Source organism: Copadichromis virginalis, linkage group LG7 (assembly GCF_057382275.1).
Source record: "Copadichromis virginalis isolate Kocher_CV1m ecotype Utaka linkage group LG7, C_Virginalis_male_GT1.1, whole genome shotgun sequence".
Taxonomy (NCBI): Eukaryota; Metazoa; Chordata; class Actinopteri; order Cichliformes; family Cichlidae; genus Copadichromis; species Copadichromis virginalis.
The window spans coordinates 70,351,736-70,373,467 of record NC_140624.1 but is presented as its reverse complement, the minus strand read 5'-3'; the positions used below and the strand labels follow the sequence as shown (position 1 = coordinate 70,373,467).

The following is a 21,732-nucleotide window of genomic DNA, read 5'->3' as shown; positions in this document are numbered from 1 at the left end:
TATCTCAGAATCTCACCAGGAATTGCACCAATCAGAGCGCGCGGTACAAATGTACACAAGGCCCGGCACATGATACAGTTATTATGTACTTTTTACTCAGAGAATGGGATAGGTGTCAACCAAAACTTTACTGTGAATGAGTAGAAAGTAATGAATGAAATTTAAAGGTACCAAACCAGTAAATGATTCACAGTGAGCAAACATTGGTTTGAGGGTCAAACCTGTCCCTTTCCTGTGAGGAGAAAAGCACACAAAACCAAAAAACATAAGCATAGCAGCTCCCTTTGTTCTGGTCTCGTCTGAAGATGCATTTTCCATCTCCTGTTGTGGGGTGTAAGTCTTTGCCACCTTCTCTGTTTCCAGAATGTGGAGGAGAAACAGCTGCTGTGCAAATCTGCTTGAACCCCTTCACACCAGGGCTTTGTAATTCTTTAAAACAGGAGGAAAGTGCAGTGCATGTCAGAAATGGCAGAAAGCCCATCTGCTGGCTTTTGTGTCTAAGGTTCCACCTTTTGGCACTGATGGACTTATATTATGGATTTTGTGACGATGATTCATCGGCCGTTGCTCTGACTGAACTTTTGAAGGCTCTGATGGAGTGTGTCGCTAGCAATCACGTAGCGTATATACCGTTACCGCACACGCTTCAAATTATATCGCGATATGAATTTTAGGCCATATCGCTCAGCCCTAACCTCCACTTACATCCCTCATCAGTTTATCTCAATAGGTCCAATGACAGGGTGAGGCAAAGCTTCACAACAATGGTTTCACCTGAAACCTCTGCTGATTTCACAACTTGTTTTTCCACAACTTGACTTGTGTGAGGTGGCACATGATCAACTACCCTCTTCAGGGACAACACCCAGCTGGGTTTAAATACCTAGAACCGATGAAACTTAAAGAAGTCCCCCCCCCCCCCCCCCCCCATGCTCCCTAGATTTTAAAATACATTTTCATGAGTATCCCAAAAATTATTTTCAGTCAGTGGTACCAAAATAGTACGATTACGATTTAATGTCCCAAACGTTAGACATGCAAGATTAAAGCATCATATTTCACCATAGTTCTGCTAGCTGTGGAAGCCATTTGCGCGTATATGTTTGCGTTCCTGTGTGCATTCATATTGTCTTCATAATGAACTCGTCTTTGTGTAAAAGTGGGGCAGAGGCCTTGAAAACAAGCACAACTCCAGCCCAAATGCATGAGGAGAAACTGTGGCAGGTTTCCAGGACCAAAGGAGATTTTCTGGCTACGTGACTGAGCAACAAAACAATGTGGCAGATGTTCACGGTGCGTTCACTGACTCTTCAGAATGTTGGAAATCCAATCTGGTGCCAAAGGGGTTTTCAAATATTATAAGAGGGTGGAAATGCACTGTAAGACTTTATATGCAATTTGGTATCAATTTGTTAACCCAACAATTGTGTGATACAAGTCAAACAGCTTTATTAATCCTTCACAGTGTTTCAGGTATGTTTTAATGCCTGTTGTTTCACGCATCCATGTGCTCAGTGCTCAGAGTTGCTGGGGTCAGGGGAGTGTGGATTGCAAAGTGGTGCACAGCAAGTGTGGGCAGGTTAAAGCAGCTGTAATAGCACACTTACATGGGATAGCTACTGGGATGTGTAGGAGGCTGTCAGCCTGAGGCCGAGCACTAATATTCACTGATGGCCTACCTGGACCACGGTTATTATAGTTAAATAAACCTAAACTAAAGACAAATGTGAAAAAACCCAAACATTTCAGCTAAGTAATACATCAACAATTAAAACCAAGAGAAACCATTATTTCTAAAATGATAAACTGTAATAACTCTGACCTCTGTCTTTGTCTCCTTCTGGCCACTGTGAGTATCTTTGTGGTGACTCACGTTTGTGATCATCTTTAGGTCATTTTGTGTGTCTTTGTAGTGGAATTGCATTTCTTTGTGTGTTCTTTGTGTTTTGTGAATCTTCTGGTTGGTTTGAGTCCATTTATCTCTTTGAGGTAGTTTCCAACCTCTTTGTGGTTATTTTTGGATCTTTTTGTGGGGTAGCTGTAGCTACCCCTAGGTAGCTAGACAGGGCACATCATCTACTAAAAAAAGTCATACTATTAGAATAAAAGAGTAATAACAAATATGTTTTATGCTGTCATAAATAACAGCTAAAAATTCTAATGATTGCAGCTTTTACAGTGGAAGTGGAATACATTATATGGATATAAGAGAGGTATTTTAATTATTGCACTTTCCACCTAAAGTACATGTTGCACAGGGATCGGCAGAGTTTATGCTGGGCCTGATGGCCCATGGGAGAAGCTGCTTTTTTAATCTGCTGGTCCTCCTTTTTATGCTCTTGTACCTTCTTCTAGAAAACAGCAAGCTAAAGAGGCTCCACAGGGGGCCTGTACTCTTTAAACTTCAGTATAATACAGGAATGTCAAACACAACTACAGCCAGACCAATTCAGTTTCATTTACTGTCACCAGTGAAACTCTCCTTTTGTGTCAGTGTAACGAAGTTTAACCACACATTTAAAACCTGAGATGTCTTAGTAAAAGAACAAGAAGTTCAAAATTTCAAAAAAACTGCAAAAAAAAAAAGTTGCCAAAAAGGTTCTGGTAGCCTATCACCAGTTTGGCGTCTTTCTGGCCCCCGGGCCTTATGTTTGTTTTCCCGGACTTCAGGATTGCTCTCTCTGTCCGACACTCCCTGCACGCACCGTCAGGGTTTGTTTTGGTCCTGCGGGGCTGTGTCACAGCCATCCAACCAGAGACGAGAAGGGTCGCGGGCGTGTCATGTGACCCCTCCCTCCCCTCCTTGTACGCCACTCCGAGATGCTGCGCGCGCGTCTCTCAGTGCGATTCATTCCCTGCGCGCGGACGGACGCATCTAGCTTGTCTCCATCATTTGCGAAGCTCGTACGATTATTTTCATCGTCACTGTTATTATTATTGTTAAAAAAGAGCTAAAGAGCAGAAACCTGCCGCACTGCGGGCTCCACACCGAGAGAAACAACTGAAATATATCCTTCTGCGACACACGCACCGGAGGGGGCCCGCGTTCGCCTACTTCCTGTCTTACTGTCGACAAAATGAAAACCAAATTCATCAACGGGGTTTCTTCTTCCCCCTCCATGTCGCTGGGCCTGCTGGTGACCGAGAACGCCCTGCAGGTCCAGCCAGACACCCAGGAGGACTGTGACGAGCTGGTCCGCTCCGACCAGCCCGACCCAGACACCCGGAGGAGGGCTTATCTGTGGTGCAGGGAGTTCCTGCACGGAGCCTGGAAGAGCCTGGCCGAGGACGTGTTCCAGATCACCATCATCAGGTGCGGATGATCATCGGAACCGTTATTTCTGTTTATTTTCACCATCCGATGTGTTTTTCTGTAAACCGTCTGATGAGATCATCTCACAAGAGCCATGTGACCCAGAGTGGTCGAAACAGCAGAGCTCATTTCATGTTCCTGTGTCAGAATCTGCTGCTATAGTGCAGTCTGTATTCTTAGCCCGACGGCTGATGTAGTTGATAGCAAGTGGGAGCCTACCTCCCACTCAAAAGAAAAAAAAATCTAAAGGGTCTACACTCAGAAAAGAAAAAAACTGTCCCAAAGACTTTAACTCATTTCAGTCATTACTGTTAAACCTCTCTGGCATCAGTGTTGTGATTATTTTTATTGCAGATAGTTTTTAATTAAAAGTGTACAAATGTTTAAACTTAAAAAAGTCTGCCTTTTTTTAAGCAGCACTTTTCTTTGGTAGAAGTTTTGTAAGCAAGCACTTTTAACAGTGATGAGAAATATAATGAAAACATTAAAGAGGAAACATTAATGGGCCCAGGACTGAGCCTTGTGGAGCACCGTGGTTAGAGAAGCAGTGTTAAAAGAGATCGTGCTCACTCTAAAAAAACTCCAGAAATGCTGACTTTAAATAATTTAATTACATGAAAAACTGTAGTTTTGTTACATGAAGTGTAAAATGTTAGATTTAATAGGATCTGGTCCACTTTACTTGATTGGTAAACGTTCACCCTACACAAAGCACATTTTCCTCAATGATAAACTTTTTAAATAAACGAACCTTTGAGTGTAGATTAGGATTGATTGATGTAGTGCTGCCAGAACAATGAAACCTCAGGTCATGACCTCTTAAAATGATGGCTGGTAGCTGTATCTGTGTTTAACACAAGAACTTGGATGACAGCTGATGACATTATTTCTTGTCATTTTTTAAATTCTCTTCTTGCGTTTACAGTCGCTGTGCTGATATCAGTATCAGACCGATAACAGTATTGGCTCCTAAATGCTATTTTAAGCCACTCCCTTATTCAAGAGGAAAACTTCTGTGGAAAAGAGAGCAGTGTGTCCTCCTGGGATCTTTTTATTGTTAGGCACATGTGAAACCACTACAGAGCTGCTAGTTTTGGGGTTTTTCTTCTATACACTGGTGAATCCATCATTTAATCACACACACGCAAATATCAATATCATATTCGCTGTCTGTCTGTGTTCCAGGGGTGGTCTGAGCAACAAGCTCTTTCTGTGCAGCCTCCCCGACAGCCTGAACTGTGTTGGGGACGAGCCGAGGAACGTCCTGCTGCGCCTCTATGGGGCCATCCTGCAGGTGGGAGCCACATCACATGTCAGTGTTTTACTGTGCAAAAAGTAACCCAGAGTCGCCACGAGGACGTAAGGAAGTAGTTCCCCCTCGGTAGTTTTTAGTCTGCAGTTACTGCTTTTTACTCACACTCACAAATAAGAGCAGACATGTAAAAGTGTTAGAGATAAACAACAAAATAGACGAGTGAAAGTGCCGTTATGTGTGAATGTGTGTCACATGCTTATATTAGTGTATGCATGCAGTTATGCCTTCATGTATGTGTGTTTGTGTGCGTGTTAGCCATTGTTGTACATGGTGATGTACCCCCATGGCTGTACATGCATGTGTTCTTTGCCGTAGGCTTCCCAAAGGAGCGTGCCTTGGGCACTCTTGTTCCCAGGTGAACCCACCCAAAAACACGGTACAGTATGAGATCTATGAAGTCTCAGCCTAATACAAAGATGTAACACACACTCATGTAGCTCAGCCGCTAGGAAGGAGAACAAAGTCCTCCTGCCTGTCCTTTTCCTGCTCTAAATCCCTGTCTTGTGATTCTTAATCATTAAGAAGTCAGCTTCAGTTTCAAGCTAGCGGACAAACGGCAGACCTGATGATGGCTCAGATCAGATAGATCAGATTTCTGCTGCCCATCAGGTGCTTCTTTTGGAAAAAATAATCTCTTTGCATGACGTGGCCGCTGAGTCCAGAGTTCATGATGTCAGACTCATCAGCAGATCCACTCTTACGATAGCGCTTAGCTGCTGGCGCTCGCCACATCGGAGTGGTTTTGCTTGCAAACAGCGAGCGGTAAGAGTTCAAGGCCAGCGAGATGTTTGCACAGCATATTCTAATCTCCTGCTGGCGATCAGAACACAACAGAGTCACAACTGAGATTCAGCCACTAAATTTGGCATTTGCAGCTGAGAGTGCATTAGCAGGAGACCTGCATTAAGTATTAACTCTGCTCTGTGTACTTGCTAATGAGCACGTAAGCAGTTAGCTTTTATTGCCGGGGATGTACGAGAGCACCGCATCACAGAGTCCTTTAACCGAGGTAACTGCGGTCGTCTCCGCCGTGCCGCAGGAGGAATTAATGATGTCTAATCAAAAAGCTAATATGATTAGGGGACGAATGCCTTTGTCTGAGTGCACAGCTACTAATGATTAAACCGAGCGTAACTGCACTGGAGACTGTTTCTGAGCAATAAAGTTATGTGATGCTGATGAGCAGAAACCTGCAGCTCTCAGTAAAAGTGCAGGTTTCATATCCATCTGCCTCTGCTCTGCTCCTGCCTTCAGTCTGAGGGCCGCTGCCTGAACAGTCTTCTGCACTGTCGCATCCAAAAGACTCGGTGTGTGTTTGAGCTCATACTGTACTGTCTGCACCGCGGGCACAGCTTTGATGTTGACGGGCGGCTTGGCGGCATGTATTCATGGATAGTTCTTCCCTTTTTCTCTTGTTGATAGATGTCCTGTAATAAAGGGGATTCTCGAGAGTCAAACAAAGAAAATCACTTCCAAGTAAGTAACAGACGACAGTTTCTCTACTCAGAGTGTACGTCCACAGCAACACTCGACTCACATGTGTATGCCCCCTCCCCCGTCTCACTGTTTCTCAGAAGATTTGTTCTCCTCCCCTAAATTCCTCTCTAACTCACGCTGAGCCTGAAGAGGATCCGCCAGGTTTCTCTGAGCACGTGCGTTGGCGGGGCTTTGGGGGAATTCACAGGAACGGCCGAATACCAGTTAATTTAATACCTGGCTCACCCGACACTGCATGACTGAAAATCTAAAGTGTTACTTTTTTCTTCCGTTCAATTTCTGATTTTGTCTTTTAACATCAAAGCACAGACACCCAGGAGATATAAACTGTAGCTGGTCATTAACGTCTTAGCATCCTCAATGTCCCCGACAACCAGAGGTTCACAGGTTAGGTCCACATTTTCACTCATTTGGTCAAAATGCATCTCGAGGCTTGATTTGAACGGTAACACCTTCCAGTTTCTGAAACTAGGCCCTTTCAGCATAAATCTCGCCCTCGCTGGTTACCCGGTGGCAGACGTGACATTATTCCCCGTGTTTACACGCTCTTCCGCATGACCTGCAGTTTAAACAGCCCTCGTGGATGTGTATTTGCTTCCAGAAGACTTTCACAGTCGCATATTTGCAGGGACTTTTTCTCTGCAGTCGGTGTGAACACGCCTTTATTAAATGTGTAATGTTACCACCGTTTGGAGTTTTGCAATGTACTTCTGTTGACTCTTTGATATCACATTAAACTGACATATTAATGATACAAATGTAATTAACATGATTTGTGCATTTTTAAAAATAATTGTTGTTTTATGACATTGCAGCTGAATTTGCTGCCTCTGTGCACCACAAAGGTCATTTAGTGTCATTTAGTTCCACTATTCTCCAGCAAAGGTAAATGTTCTGGTTCGTTTACAGCAGTTTTCAACTCGAGAACTCAAAGTGCACTCTTTGGTGAACGCATTTAAAGCAAATCAGAGTTCAGTAACTTTCCTAAGGATACTTTGGCCTTTCTGCTCTACCACCACAGCCACCACAGCCGCCCAGGTCGATCGTGTATATCTTCAAAACAGGAAAACAGAAAACTAGGTCAAAGGTTAAAAAGCAAAACAGACAACAAAAAAGTTTTATTTCAATTTTAATTTAGCGAGAAATTAAAAAACTAAAGTACTGATGTCATGTTAGTGGTACACATATGAAAAATGTCTGATTGACACTAACCTCATAGTTGGTGATACTGCACCTTAACACTGTGGTCACAACATGCAAAACACAAAAAGGAGATGATGCAGTATTTAAGTAGCTAGAGTTACATCTACGACTGCAGACGTACTTGTTAAGGTGATAAAGGTTCGTTCAAAAAAGTCTTTAGATGTTACAATGTTACAATAAACTGTTCTGAATGTCTTTGTTGGCTTATGTGGTGTCAGCTGGCCAGCAGTGATGCAGGCTATCGTTATTGACCCCAAATGAATCATACAGTTCATACAGTCTGAGGGTTTATGGAGTACACTGCCTACAATCACTGCAGCCCCACACACAAAGGTCACAATGGCTTAAAGAGGTGCTGCTTTGATGATTGCTTTGAAGGATGTAGTTCTTGTGTTACCTTCTCTCGCAGTCCTCTAAACTTTTTGGATGCCAACCTGTGATGTAACACATACGCACACCTTGTCCTAAAACAAATTAAGTCGACATGAAGCGACGATGAGCGGGTGCTGATGTTTCCTCACAAGAAAAGGAAGACATGGAGATTCTGGGTTGGTCCAATTCTCAGGAGAAGGCATGAGCGGGGAGGGTTTCATGGTTCAGTTGAGGAGGTGAAGCTCAGGATTTCGTCCATATTTCAGGGTCAGTTGAGCTCTTGTTGGCAGAGTTGGGACTACATGTGAGTAGCTGTGCGTCTGAGGTAAACTGGTATTATTTCACTATTTCCATCTCATTCTATAGTCAACAGCGGATCTGATTCGTTGGATCTGTTTATTTGCATCCTGCTGCTGTACATTTTACAATACGTGTGTTGTAAACCTGCTAAAAGCATGTTCAGGGTAATTACGAGCTGAGTGCTGACAGGCTGCATGTTCTTAATGTGCAGACAGGAAGATAAAATGCTGAAATGCACAAGTGAAGGAAGTTTGCGCGTTACGCAAGCCTCATAAAAAGACTAATTTTAGTGATAGATAACCAGCACAGATGTGTTCAGGGTATCACTGCAGGCAGTGTACCGAGCCTTAAACCCACTGACTCAGAAAGTTCTGTACCCACGCGGCATCATGTGACCCCCTTTGACCTTCACCTTACAAAGCTGAATCATGACTCTCTGTCATGGGACTGAGATTAGGTCATCAGCAAGTTAGCCATTGTTTCCACTCAAGTATCTTTCCATAAAGATGGCAGCTCCTCCCCCTCGACTCCACTTCTCTAATCTTCAGCTCGCCGTGAGGCTAACGCTGGACTGCGAGTGTCTTCAGATAACCTCGCCTAGCCTAACAATGCAGTGTTCAACGTAAATCCCATTTGGATTAGAAAGGATGATGCGGATTAATTCCTTGGATGTTTCAGTCGTCACAGCAGAGCTGCAGCTCTCATGTCGGACAGTTTACATCCAGGTGAAGACGACACAGTGACACAGTTAGGCTACAAACCCTGTGCTGGTTTCAAGATGTAGCTTGATATAAAAGCGTTGGCCATTTTTAGCGATGAAGGCTTGTGCCGCCCCTTTCCTCCTGTATTTCTCTGAGATCTTAAGTTGTCACAGGTGGTAACGGTAACCTCGGTCCTTATCTTATATTTTGGAGAAGACCAAAACAAATATTTTGGGTAAAAATGTGAATTTTTTAAATCTGTGTCAGGCAGAAAGATTATTTTTGTTACCAAGCCGTTGGCAGATTAGTTGAATATGTCAAGGTCAGGGTTAGCGTTGTGATCATCACTTAGTACTCGGAGGAGGAACACCTAAGTTATTCAAAGGGAGTTCAGTTTGATCTATTCTCTTAGATAATGTGCTTCCTTTTGATGTCCTTTTATCACCTTCATTAATCCATCGTCTTACACTCATAGCAGAGTGGATAAGTATTGAGGTTAGAGCAGCAGCTGTCTGAAGCTCACAGTGCACCTGCTCCAAGGCCAGCCCGCGAAATACCTCTGAGCAGAGACGCAGCGCCGGCACATGACTGGCATAACAACTTGGATTCAGTCATAATCAAATATTCACCAGGAACAGAGTGCACGTTAGACCGAATGTTCCTCGGATAGCAGCACAGACGATGCCGTGTCAGGCGACAGAAAACTGCAGGAGTTTTTCATCAGGAATGTTTCGATTCTTCTGCGTCCGAGCCGCCAGCCGGGGTTACGGCTAACGCTGGTTGATAATTAACAAACCTGTGGGAGAGAAAGCAAGTCAAACATGCATGTAAAACAGACACTGGCATTTGGAATAGGTCAGAGGAAGTGAAAGTGAGGTCGAGGGAGGACTGCAGGCTGCGAGACCGTCGATACCGACCACGCTCACCGTGTGGGCTGATGCAGCAGCCTCTAAAGAGCCCATCAAACAGAAATGGACTTCACTTAACTGACATTTGGGTCACTCGTATGCTTTCACTTTATTATTATTTTTTTTTATTTTTCAGCACAGTGTGATCGCTTTGAGGCCTCGTTATCTGCCAGCATTTGTGTGATTATGATAATGTGGATAATTCATGTCTGAGATTTGAAAATGCCTGCGATCAGGAATAAACGTGAACGAGCTGCTCTGCGTTCGGGAGAGGGAGCTAACGTGTTCACTTCCATCGCTCTGTACGTCCATTGTGTTCATACTAGCAAGTATGGCTGCACGAAGAGCACCACGGGTACCTGTATGATGCACCCATACGGGTCAAAAAGTCAGGCATCCTCTAAACCGCCTCACATTTTGGTTTAATGGTGGGATGAGAGGAGTCAGCACTGCCAGCGCTAGCTAACAAGCTAACGGCAGATATTTTCAGGCACTGGCATCACGCACGGTCGCACTTATTGGTGCAATGCTGTCGTCTTCACTGCAGGAAGCACTGAGTGTTACTGTTTGTGTGACGTTGTGGTTTTAAACATTCAGAACATGCTGCGTCTTGCACAACAATCAACCGCAGTAAATCAGCAGCTTGCTGTTTGCAGTTTAGAAAACCACAGCCCCGTCAAAATTCATGCACTACATAATTACACAGCGTACTGCATAACAGTACGTAGACAGAAGTATCTGGATGTAGGCAGAAGGATATCTATGGTATTAATAATCGACTGAAATAACCGTGAAAAAAGGAAATAACAGTTTGCTTTAAATGTATTTATGCGAAGTTCAGACGTTCCCTTAACCAGGTCAATAAACTATTAAGCTGCTAATAATCCCAGAACTCATGCAGTGCTGACAGTTACTGTAAATAGGTTGCCACTGTTGTTGGTGGTAACTGTGGATGTTAGCAACAAAGTGCTCAGAGAACAATCATTGATGTGGAAATGGTTCACAAACCAGTTTGAGTGCCTCGAGACACCATCACAGGATCAGAGGACGCTCAACCTGACTGACAACCAGTGACGCTCACATGCACAACCACAGGCTCTGCCAGCTTACCAAAAGCCAACGCCCACGTATGTTTTTGAACCGTGTGACGAAAGAGAACATTCAAATTTTACACTAGCCGGGCAACAATCCTAACCAGGGAGAGGTTCGAAGTACGGCCCAATTCACTGGTGTTTTGTTAGTGCTGCATTGTTTGTTCTGCTTTTTTCTTCAGCAGATATGATAGAAAACAGGAAAAGAGCCACATAGCTGCCGTAAAAGGCAGATGGAATATTGTCGTCATCCCACCAGGCAGCTGTAAACGTGATAACTCGAGAGCAAGGCGACGTTTTACCAAACGTGCATCTGCTAAATTTCTGCTGACGTCAAATTTTCCAAAAACTCAGTTCAGTTTAGTTTAAATCAGACTTATTCGTATAGCGCTACTATAATCTACTTCCTATGATGCTTCTCATCCTCACCTTGTCCATGTAACACATGAGAACCGAGAGAATCTCATCCGTGTGTATAGCTTTACCAAGTTACGTGGTAAACAGAGACTGGTTACTGGATGTGTAGGCAGCATGCAGCTTTGTCACAGCAGAGATTCCCATATTCCCTAAAGAGATTTTACCTGGAGTCCAATGTTGTGCTTCCTTGTTGGCAGATCAGTCCTGTTCTGCTTTGAGACGGACGTGGTTCATAATAATTCATAATGTTTAGGAGGCCACAGAGTGGGCAGCATTGTTTTCTTTGAGTCGGCTTCCTGTCGGGCACTCATTATGAAACATTCCCATGGCTGTTATCCAAAGAAGCAGGCGCACGTTTGGATCCAAACCTCTGTCTCTGCTGCAGTTTATCTCAAGGTTATTCACTCAACAGTATGAGGATGGCAATATATCACTGATTTTTATTTCAAGGCTTGAACTGCAGCACAACGTGGAGGTTATTCAAATCAAATGGGCACTTTAGCAATTTACACTTTACATTTTCAAAGTTAAGACACTAAAGAAAATTGAAAAAGTTAATAGTTTTTCAGAAATCACTGAGCTGATGAACGCTGCATGTTCCAGACTTTTCAAACAGTTTGAAGCTGATATAGCAATACAAGAAAATTCAGTTCAGTCTTATTCATATAGTGCCAAATAACAACAAAAAAACCTCCGACAGAACCAGGTCAGGGAGGGGCGGGGCCACCGGCTGGGGGGTGAGGCGAGGACGATGGGACAAAGACGCGCTGTGGAGGAGAGACAGAGTGATAATAAGTAATGATTAAATTCAGAGATGTGTATAAACACATGGTGGATGAAAAAGGGGACTGAAGAAGAAATAGTCAATGTATAGAGTGCTTATGCAGCTGTAACCATATGCTTTCTAAAAAAGGAAAGTTTTAAGCCTAATCTTAGAAGTAAACACAAATCAGTGATAGCTGTGGTCTTTGGTTCCTGACAGGATTTAATAGCATGGATGGTCTGTTCATGACTTTCCCTAAACTAAACTCCAGTAAAAGTAAGAAACCCGACTGTAGACTTAACTCCAAACCTGGTGCATATTTGGTGAGAAGCCTGGTTTCCAGCAGAATCGAGTCGGCACACAGTTTTGTCTTTGAGGACACGTGACTGTGCTGGCATGAGACCCCCCCCGTTGGTCTCCGGGCTGCACGTGTTGCCGTGGGAGCGTTGTGCGTCTCTAAGATTAAACGAGAAAACACAAGGCCGTCTGTCTCCTCTGCTCCAGCAGCTTCAACTGCAAAGCCAAGTCTTGCTGGAGATTTTCGTCTACCTCTTGTGTTTCTCCTCACCGCTTTGACAGGCAAACCCTACTAACCCTAACCACAACATTTCTCCTCATTCAGAATCATCCATCCTTGTCCTCCACCACCTGATTGCCTCCTAAGCCCCTTTCAGACGTGCACTTCACTCTGCTGAAGTTGTGCCATTTTCACACGTCAGACCTTTTCATGTAAAGCAGCTTTGGCAGGCTGCCTACCAGAAACCCTGAAAAGAAGACTTTTCCTTTTCAAAGGTAGTCTGCCTGTGTCTGAAAGTGGCTGAGGAGAGGATTCATCCACTCTAATCTTAACGTTTTCAGCCTGCGTGACCAGAAAGAGCTCTTTGTCTCATTTGCTATTCTGCGGCTGTGATGGGAGCTAACGGTGGAGGTGCTGTGAACTCTGACACCGTGTTGCCTGAAACGTTGACGGTGTTGCTGTTGTGTATCTTCAGGGCGCCGAGGCCATGGTGCTGGAGAGCGTGATGTTCGCCATCTTGGCTGAGCGAGAGCTCGGACCCAAACTCTACGGTATTTTCCCTCAGGGCCGCCTGGAGCAGTACATCCCCGTAAGTCCCCGTGCGGAGCTGCACTTACACATTACGTTTCCTTCTACAGAAATCAAGTTAGAAGCAAACATTATGATCCAGACGCAGGTGCTTTATCGATCTGATCAGCTGTTACGGGATGAATAGGCATTATCACGTTGTCAGCACGAAATCACCTTTTCATGGACACCAGCTGCAACAGCAGGAAGTGATGTCACTTATAAATAAACACAATTGGAAATGTATTTCTTTCCTTGTTTTTGTCCAAGGCTTCTCAAAGCTGCACTCCTGCTGTCTGTTGAACTTTATCCCAAAGTACTGATGTTCTCAGTATCCTGTTGGAAATAGTTTATTTTGACGTACATCCTGTCTTTTTACAAAACAATGTGCATTTTATTTTCATTTTTGCTAAAGTTTATAAAGATTAGTTTAATGAAGTTGGGAACAAACTCCAAATACATTTCACCTGGTTTCAAAGTTTTGTTTCATTTACAAAAATCTGTTTTAGAGAAAATATTTTCTCTTTGTGGTTTATTTGATTTTTTTTAGCAGTTTAGGAGCACTCAAAGAAGTCCAATACTGCTGCCAATACTCACAACTTTATTTTTCAAGATTAGGACTGAGAGGAAAGAAATGTTAGAGTGTGTGTGTTTGTATTCAAATCTTTGTGGGGACCAGTCGCCACAAGTCTGACGGCATTTTGAGACACAAAATGTGGTTTTAGTTACAGGATTACAATTAGGTTATATTTAGGGGAAGAGGCTGGGAAAAGCATTATGTCCACACATGATATGAATACCCAACTGTGTGTGTGTGTGTCAGGATAAAAACAAGTGGAAACACAACCCTCCAGCTCGTGTACAGTTTGAGGTCCGGGGCTTTTCAAAATTGCTCAACGCAGTTTGTGATAAGTCGCAAAACTTTTCAAACAGGAATATCAGGTGTGACAACAAAGCTGGATATTTTTAAAAAGTTGCTCAGTGACGAATTTAGAGGCTTAAATTACTTACAGAACAGAATTTGACCTTAAAAATTGTTTGACGTTTGGATGCAGAGACCAGATTGTTTTCAGATGTCTGAAAAACCCCCAACGCCTCTCACACACCGGGGCTCTGCAAGATAAGATTTTAGTTTGGATGTCAAAGAAACCCTGACCAAACCTGTGATTTATGCAGTTAGAGCCAGAGTCATGGTTTCATGCAGTTTTATGATGTCCTGCTGACAGAGCCGTAAACTGGACACCTGTGAGCTGAGCGACTCCAGCATCTCGGCCGAGGTTGCGCAGAAGATGGCCAGGTTTCACGGGATGAGGATGCCCTTCAACAAGCAACCAAAGTGGCTGTTTGGAACCATGGACAAGTGAGTCACCCGAGCCCGTACGTCACCGCGTCAGGCAGTGAGCACATGAAAAGTTTCCTCAGTTCAAGTTCTCCCAGATAGCGTGTCACAGCACTGATTACTTATCGGCTTCTGCAGGTGGCCGTCCGCCTATCGCCGTGCACTTCCCCTTGAAATACCTTCAACCTCATGCGTCAAGTGTTTACGAGGTTTACATTGCACAATGTTTGTTGGCGTGTGCTGATAAAGGCCGCTGTCTTTTTCCATCAGTATTCCTCATACATGCCTAAATGTCTGGCTGATCGCCTGCTGAGTCCGGCCGTTCGGCTCTTTGACTGATTTTCCCGCCATAAAAGATTGACGGGAAAACCTGGGAACTGTTGTCCTGGGAAACACATGGAAGCTGCCAGATGTGATGAGATTATCTGGCCATTCTTTTGGTTTCCTGTAAAGAGAAAATTACACCCATAGAGCAGATGTGGTTAGAATATATTTGAAGTTCACTGAACTGTGGGCCTTACATGCATCTACATATTTGTCTGCTCAAATTGAAATAGCAGCCGACGTGAGCAAATAGCAAAAACACAAAGACATTTTTAGACCAGCTTAAAAATTGGAGAAAAGGTTTTCATTATTTTTAAAAACTATTGTTTATCATTTTTAAAACTAAGCTATCATTGACTAAATGTAACTTCAACACAAGTGTGTTCCATTTCCAACGTCTCTACTATGACTTTTTCCTCTTTTCATTAATGTGTGTGGATGTAACACTTTGATCAGGTACCTGAGCCAAGTGATGAGGCTGAGCTTCACCAGAGAGGCGCACCTGCGTCGCTTCAACCGCCTGCTCAGCTATAACCTCCCACAGGAGATGGAAATGCTCAGGTATGTTGCTGCAGACATGCAGCTGTAAAACACTGCACACATGACACATGCGTGTTTCCTGACTGTTACGCAAGACTTGCTGGTTTACCACAGGAAACATGCGTGAAAATCTCGGCTACACAGGCGCAGAGGGCAAAGGAAGCACAGCTGAGAGTCTCTAAACATCCATGACTTTATAATGAAGTGACCGCCTTTGTGTTTGTGCAGGTCTCTGCTCGAGTCCACTCATTCTCCCGTGGTCTTCTGCCACAACGACTGTCAGGAAGGTAAAACCTGAAGACGCGAGGTCGCCCTTCATACCATCCATTTCTTTTCCTCTGTTGTAGCAGTGCTAACTTGTGTGTGTTTGCTTCTTTCAGGAAACATCCTGCTGCTGAAAGGCCGCCAGAGCTCAGACAAACAGAAGCTGATGCTCATTGACTTTGAATACAGCAGCTACAACTACAGGTACACGAGCAGGACACCTGCAGTAACATCTGACCTGGGAACCCTCACCAGCTGTTTCTGCATCAGTCCATTGCTGTCTTTATTAATATCATTACTGTTATTATTGTAGGTTAGCATTAGAAACAAGAAGCAGATCGATAAACCGGATCAGCATCATTAAAAATAAAAATTCAAATGAAATAAAAATATTAGAAATAAAAACACCTCCATGTTTACAGTTTTTTAATGGTTTGGTGAAACTGATGTGCCGAGCACAGCCTGACTCGAGTGCTGAGCTGCTGCGTCACCGTCACTCATCTCCTACCAACCTGTGTCACATTCAGTGCTCTCTAACCAGATTATAACCTGTAATCTGGTTATAATGGTAAACAAAGATACTAGAATCAGAGCGTAAACAAGAAGAAAAACCGCCACAGTCGGCTTATGGCTGCGTTTTAGTGATATTCCTACACTCATGCTGTGCGATAGGACCAAAATCTCATATCCCGATATAAGACATCTATCGTCCGATAACGATATAAATCACACAAATGTAACATTTTCTGTAAATTCTGTGAATCTCGGGCAGCTCGACTTGTGTGAAGTGTTTCCAGCTGGAGTCGAGACTTTTAGCCGACGCATGAAACGATACATTTTTAAACACAAGTTGTAACAGCCGCCGTTTTCTTTGTATTTATTACACGGCGTGCTGCGGGGAAAAGCGTTCTAACGTTTGTGTCTAAGGTTTATTTTTTAGCACCTGACGCCTCTTTTTTGCTTCTCAGCCGTAAACGCTGCATACTGTTTCACGGGATTTAGTTTATTTTGAAAAGTCTCAACAGGATCTTGAGCTTTATTGTGAAAGGTTAATATGCAAAACAAACAAGCGGACGGCGGAGCCACGCCATTGTTTTACCGGCGCTTGTCCGTCCGTAGTGTGGTCATATTAAATATAAGAGAAAGAGAGAACTTTAATAAATGAATACAGCTACTACAGCGACCATCAAAACAGTTTATTTTGCCACACTACGAAACAAATAGACGTTTTTATATCGTCACCCGATATATATCGTTATATCGAGCGTCCTAACTCACGCCCACCCTAATCTGTTGAAATATTAACTGCAGCTGTTATGTAACCAGAACTTGGCAGGCTGCTGAGGGCACACAGGATGAAGGCCAGAGAAAGGCGACGATGACCCGAAGTAGACGAGAATACAACGATGTGCTTGTGTTTCTGCACCTCTCTGTCTTTATGCGTCGCTCATTTCTGGGAAACACTGCATGTTACCCAGAACTCCCTGCTCCTCCCAGCTCCCTTCAGCCTGGCCCCTTTAAGTCCTCCCGTGTATAACATAGAACACGTGACCCTGTGAGGCACGTGTGCTATAACACATGCACAGGAAGAACAACAAAACAAAACATGCTGTGGGTTATTGCTTTTTCTCTCTGGAAGCGACAGCAAAGGGCCGAGCTCAGGTCACTGCCTCCCCCGCCGCACGGGGAGGTCCTGCTCCTGATAACAGTGTGGGAAACGGCACTCGGGAATACTTGAGGGACGAATGAGACTGAATCACACACGGGATTACTGCGACTTTACAGTCACTGCTTGTGGGAGAATCTTATCTTTTTAATTATAACTAAACCAAAACAAGGAACAGCACTGGCTCATAAACGTGCTCTTGTTTCTTTGCCATTCTCTGACCCTGCAGGGGATTCGACATCGGTAACCACTTCTGTGAATGGATGTACGACTACAACTGCGATGAGTTTCCTTTCTTTAAAGTCAGCGCTCAGAACTACCCTTCAAAGGCCCAGCAGGTGTGTAAAATATGTTAGTGGGCTCATTCGATTTCTCTAACGGACTGCTGACTGCCATGAAATGTTTCCTCGTAGCTCCACTTCATTGAGAGCTACCTGCGCGAGTCCGATCAAGGGTTCGACGGCTTGAGCGCAGAGGACCAAATGAAGCTGAAAGAAGAGCTGTACGTGGAGGTGAACAGGTGAGCTTAGGGTACAAAGATGCGTTACCTAACGCAGAGTAAGTCGCAGGATGCTGCAGTGAAAAGCTAAATGGAAGTAGAAAACACTTTGTGTCTTTGTGATGCAGGTTCTCGCTGGCATCTCACTTCTTTTGGGGCTTGTGGTCCATCATCCAGGCCCGGCTGTCCACCATCAAATTTGGATATCTGGTGAGTCTTTGCTTCCTTACCTTGAGTCCTTATTTACTTTACTCAATATCAAAGTTGTTCGGGGCACAGATCTGAACTTCAGCTTTGGTAAAATGTCAAGTGGGGAAGAGGAGGATTTAATTTGAACCAAACTGAGATACATCGAAACAGGTAATTCAGGGCTTTCCTGGTCGTCTCCTCTGCTGTCACAAAAGATGCGCAGTGGTCATTAAAAGAGAGAATCATGGAATTTATATGTTTGTTCAGGACGAACAGTGACAGAAGTTACCGTTACCTCTGGTTGGAGTTTGAGCTTCTGCCTGGCTGTGCTCAGCTTCTTTGACAGCCTCGGGTCAGATCGGGCTGCCATGCAGCGGGACGCTGTCACACCAGCTGACAGGAAGCTGCGCTTGGTGAAAATCCGAAGCGTGCACAGATTGTACTGGTTAAAACGATCCAGACTTAAAGCTCATCAATGTGACTTTTAAATAACATTTTCAACACTTAATTCGGATATTAGTGCAAAGTCACGAATGTGAATTTCAAGCAAACTGATGTAACATCTAAAACAAGAAGAAGGAAGAATTCACTGTGCAAAGAACTGATGTTCTATTAGTGTGACTTAACCCGGAGCACGCAGGGTTACATTTGGATTTATTGTTTTTACTTAAAACAAGCCCTTGTTTCCACATATTCATTTGTGCTTACCTGTGTTGCAGGAGTACGCACAGGCCAGGTTTGACGCCTACTTCCAGCAGAAGAAGACCTGGGCTGTGTAAAGGAGGCGAGACGATTCAGTATTCTGACAGCACGTTCAGCCAAAACGTCAAGGACCCACGGGCTGATAAAGTTTCTACGCTTTACTTACACTCCCTGCCTTGCTGGTATTTGCTGGCTACTGTTGGTGTTGTGTTGACCAAAGCCAAACCTTGATCACGTGGCTAGTAGGTGCTTCGAATATGCCCCACAATCATTGCAGCTCAAAGTTTACACGGCGTAACTGAAGGCCAAAACCCCCCAAAACAAAACAGAGGAAACACATGGACTCGCACTAACCTTCATCGCTGGTCAGAAGGTTGTTTCGGCCCAGTTTGAACCATATCACTAACATGAACGTTCTGAAAGCGTGGCTAGCTCAAAAGTGTTAGCTTTGCATCAGTGTGTATGTACAGTATGTGTCTGCTGTGTGGGAAAGAATCACAACCTCAACTTTTCTGCCAGAGCTCCCAGTAGCCTGGTTCTGTCTGCTACTGGTGGGCTGATGGATTAACACGTTCCACTTTCTTCCCACTTGGTGTTTGTTTCATTTTCTTTTTTGTGTGTGTTTGACATTATCTTCAGGCCAGGGCAAACACGGTTATTTTGAATGTCTAAACATGTGAATATTTTTCTGGGGTAGCCTCAACGAGTCGACATGAAAGCTATCGAACGTCAGGTATCTTCCTTACAACAGGACACATTGTAGCTGACTTACTTATAGTCCTGTGATTTCACTTAACTGTTTAAGGGACAAAGGTGTGGTGGTTTCATGTTGTCATTATTATTATGGCTCACTGTGACAGCTGCACACGTTACGTCGTGTTGTCTGATTTAGCCTGGCTGCTAAACCGTCTGTTGGGAACCAGATGCTGTTGCCGCATTGAAGAAAGCTTCACACTGAACACACGACAATGGCTCCTTATTGTGGTGATGGATTCGTTGGTGACGTCTCTGGTGTTTTGGCCCAAGTGCCTGCTGCCATGCTGGCTCATCATTGTAGCCGTAATCCAGAGTAATGATGCTGACGGTTGCTGCAAAGTCAAACTTTGCATAATTACTTCTTGTAACTGGACTGCTGTTGAAGGGGCATTTAGTTAAGACCAAGAGCGCTCTGTTTCCAAGAGCTGAGTCACTGATGTGAGTCACGTCCAAGCGCACATTATGGCCACTGTCTGCTTGAGTGAGGGTAGAAATGCAGCAGTGCAGCAGACAAACACTGTCCTGTGTATGTCAAGCTTCCCTCTGAGGTGCTACTTTTAGGCGGTGATATAGAGGTTTGATATAGAGACGTGGCACAAAGAGATCATGCAGACATCCTGAGACCAGCTAAGTTCTACCTCACCCTGATTAGTTGTAATTGCATCATTGCAGTATTTTGCTATTGCATACCAATCAGTGGTGGGGCATCATTTTTCATGCCTTTAAATGACATTGTGAAAAATGATCTTCCTGTTATTTCTGTGCCTCTTCATACTTTAATTGGTACCATGGGCATAGCAGTGCCCGCTAGACTGACAATGACAACAAAGCTTTCCATTAAAAAAAATCAATATACACTATTAATGTAACACAAGGACTCCTGCTGACATCGCTTTCGACCTCGTTACCAACTCTTAGTATATCGACTTTATTAACCTTTTAACATCATCAGGTCGTTGGCCACCCGTCTAGGCTTAGGCGTCAGCGTTGGGTTTAATCAAAGCCCACCCCGCTGTAGACTTTGACCTTTTTGTAGAAAGACAATCCTTCTAACAGGTTTATAGCTTTCAATCCTAAAATGTATGAGACCTGATCTAAATCTGGTTTCTGAAAATGTAAAGGAGGTGTCATTGGCGGTGGTGGTGACTCCAGCCCTCGGTATGAATCCTCACTCTTGTTTTGGAGAAAAGCAATAGGAAAAAAATGGAAATAGTTTTTAATGCATGTCAGTTAAAACGATTATTCTCGCTTCCCTGAATCCCAACACTTTGGACAACAGTTTAAAGTTAAACACAAGCGAGGTTTCAGATCATCACTGAGGATTAGTTGTGCCCAAAGCAAAAGCCAACCCTAGACTGGTCGAAAGGGACTTGGTGGTTGGGGTGGATGGCTGTCCTTAATGACCTTGTTAACTAGACTATAAGCAGCATCAGTAAGTGTGTGATTGTCCATGATTGTAAAATCTCTGTTCGGATGTGGGCGTTTACCAAAAGCCAGTCCAAAATGTGACCCAAGGATTCTTCTGTTAGATCCTACTTTGACCCCAGATTTGAAAAATGTGATCGTGCTGCTACAAATAAAGTCGTACAGCTACCACAAAGGCGCTGTGGAAGCAGCCAAACTGAAAATGGGACCCTGGCGAATGCTGCGTTTCCCAGTGGAGGGAACCTGTTGATGGGGAAGCGAAACTTTTCTCTACACTAAACATTTGACAGCAGAAGCATGCAGAGGTGTTTGAATGTCTACTGTGGCACTTTTGAGGACAGTTTTAGGAGGTGACGAACTGTGACTTTATTTTACATGCAGGTGTACTTTTGTACAGTTACTATATTTTCTTTTTTTTAGGTGTAGTGAAATTTTGATACAATGAGACTTAAGGTCTGCGAGCAGTGGATTATACTCGATAAATATTCAAATTCAAAGCGTTACAGTACTTGTTTTTCTGTTTTCTCGATCATTTCTTGTACTCCGTCTTTACTTGAAGTTGTCTTTAATTTGTTGAAATTTGCCCTGACCTTTCATTGCTGTACATGCTGTCTCTCAGTATTGTGATGTTTTATGTGTTCTTACATTCCATATTGAAAAAACCAACATCACAACATACAAGTATTTAACATTCTGTACTCGTTACTTTAGGTTTTATGCACATTTTGGACCAAAGGAACTAAAATGAGTCTTTAATTGGTTCTTCTAATCCAACTGTAATTAAACCCTTGCAGGGGAACAAAAACCTTCACTCCTGTTTCTGTTTCTTTTTGGCACTATTCACTAAACTATATAGAAAACATTACTTAACTATAACTAATGAAAACCTTTTACATTACTGTTGTTACTGTGAATGTACTTTGTGTTGATTCAATCCACCTTTTTTATACAACGATGTTGTTTTGTGTGAAGAGCAGCCCCACCTACGCTGTCACGTGGCTCGTAGCGATAACCTTTGCTATCTATGCAGCTATACTGAATGTTTACGTACAGATAACAGCATA

At 43.6% G+C, this 21,732-nt stretch overlaps 2 protein-coding genes across 4 annotated transcripts in view; both read left to right on the top strand.

Annotated features, from left to right (window-relative positions):
* LOC146706796 (uncharacterized) overlaps positions 1-21,732 on the top strand; it is a 378,960-nt gene that overhangs the window by 85,375 nt on the left and 271,853 nt on the right. The gene's annotated exons all lie outside the window — the stretch shown is intronic.
* chka (choline kinase alpha) lies at positions 2,823-21,479 on the top strand. 3 transcript variants are annotated; one of them, XM_085465041.1, is made up of 12 exons: positions 2,823-3,313; positions 4,499-4,607; positions 6,051-6,104; positions 12,873-12,986; positions 14,191-14,324; positions 15,084-15,188; positions 15,396-15,454; positions 15,548-15,635; positions 17,327-17,435; positions 17,511-17,617; positions 17,725-17,806; positions 18,505-21,479. In XM_085465041.1, the coding sequence occupies exons 1-12, from the start codon at positions 3,078-3,080 to the stop codon at positions 18,562-18,564; spliced, it is 1,257 nt and encodes a 418-aa protein (XP_085321167.1). In that variant the 5' UTR covers positions 2,823-3,077; the 3' UTR covers positions 18,565-21,479. The 3 variants fall into 3 exon arrangements, with proteins under 3 accessions (XP_085321167.1, XP_085321169.1, XP_085321170.1); XM_085465044.1 differs by lacking the exon at positions 2,823-3,313 and adding an exon at positions 4,944-5,004 and having other exon boundaries at positions 4,516-4,607; XM_085465043.1 differs by lacking the exon at positions 6,051-6,104.

Coding starts and splice junctions, on each gene's coding strand:
- chka (XM_085465041.1), top strand. CDS start 3,078: ATGAAAACCAAATTCATCAACGGGGTTTCTTCTTCCCCCTCCATGTCG. Junction 14,325..15,083: donor CTGTTTGGAACCATGGACAA/GTGAGTCACCCG, acceptor CACTTTGATCAG/GTACCTGAGCCAAGTGATGA. Junction 15,636..17,326: donor TACAGCAGCTACAACTACAG/GTACACGAGCAG, acceptor CTGACCCTGCAG/GGGATTCGACATCGGTAACC.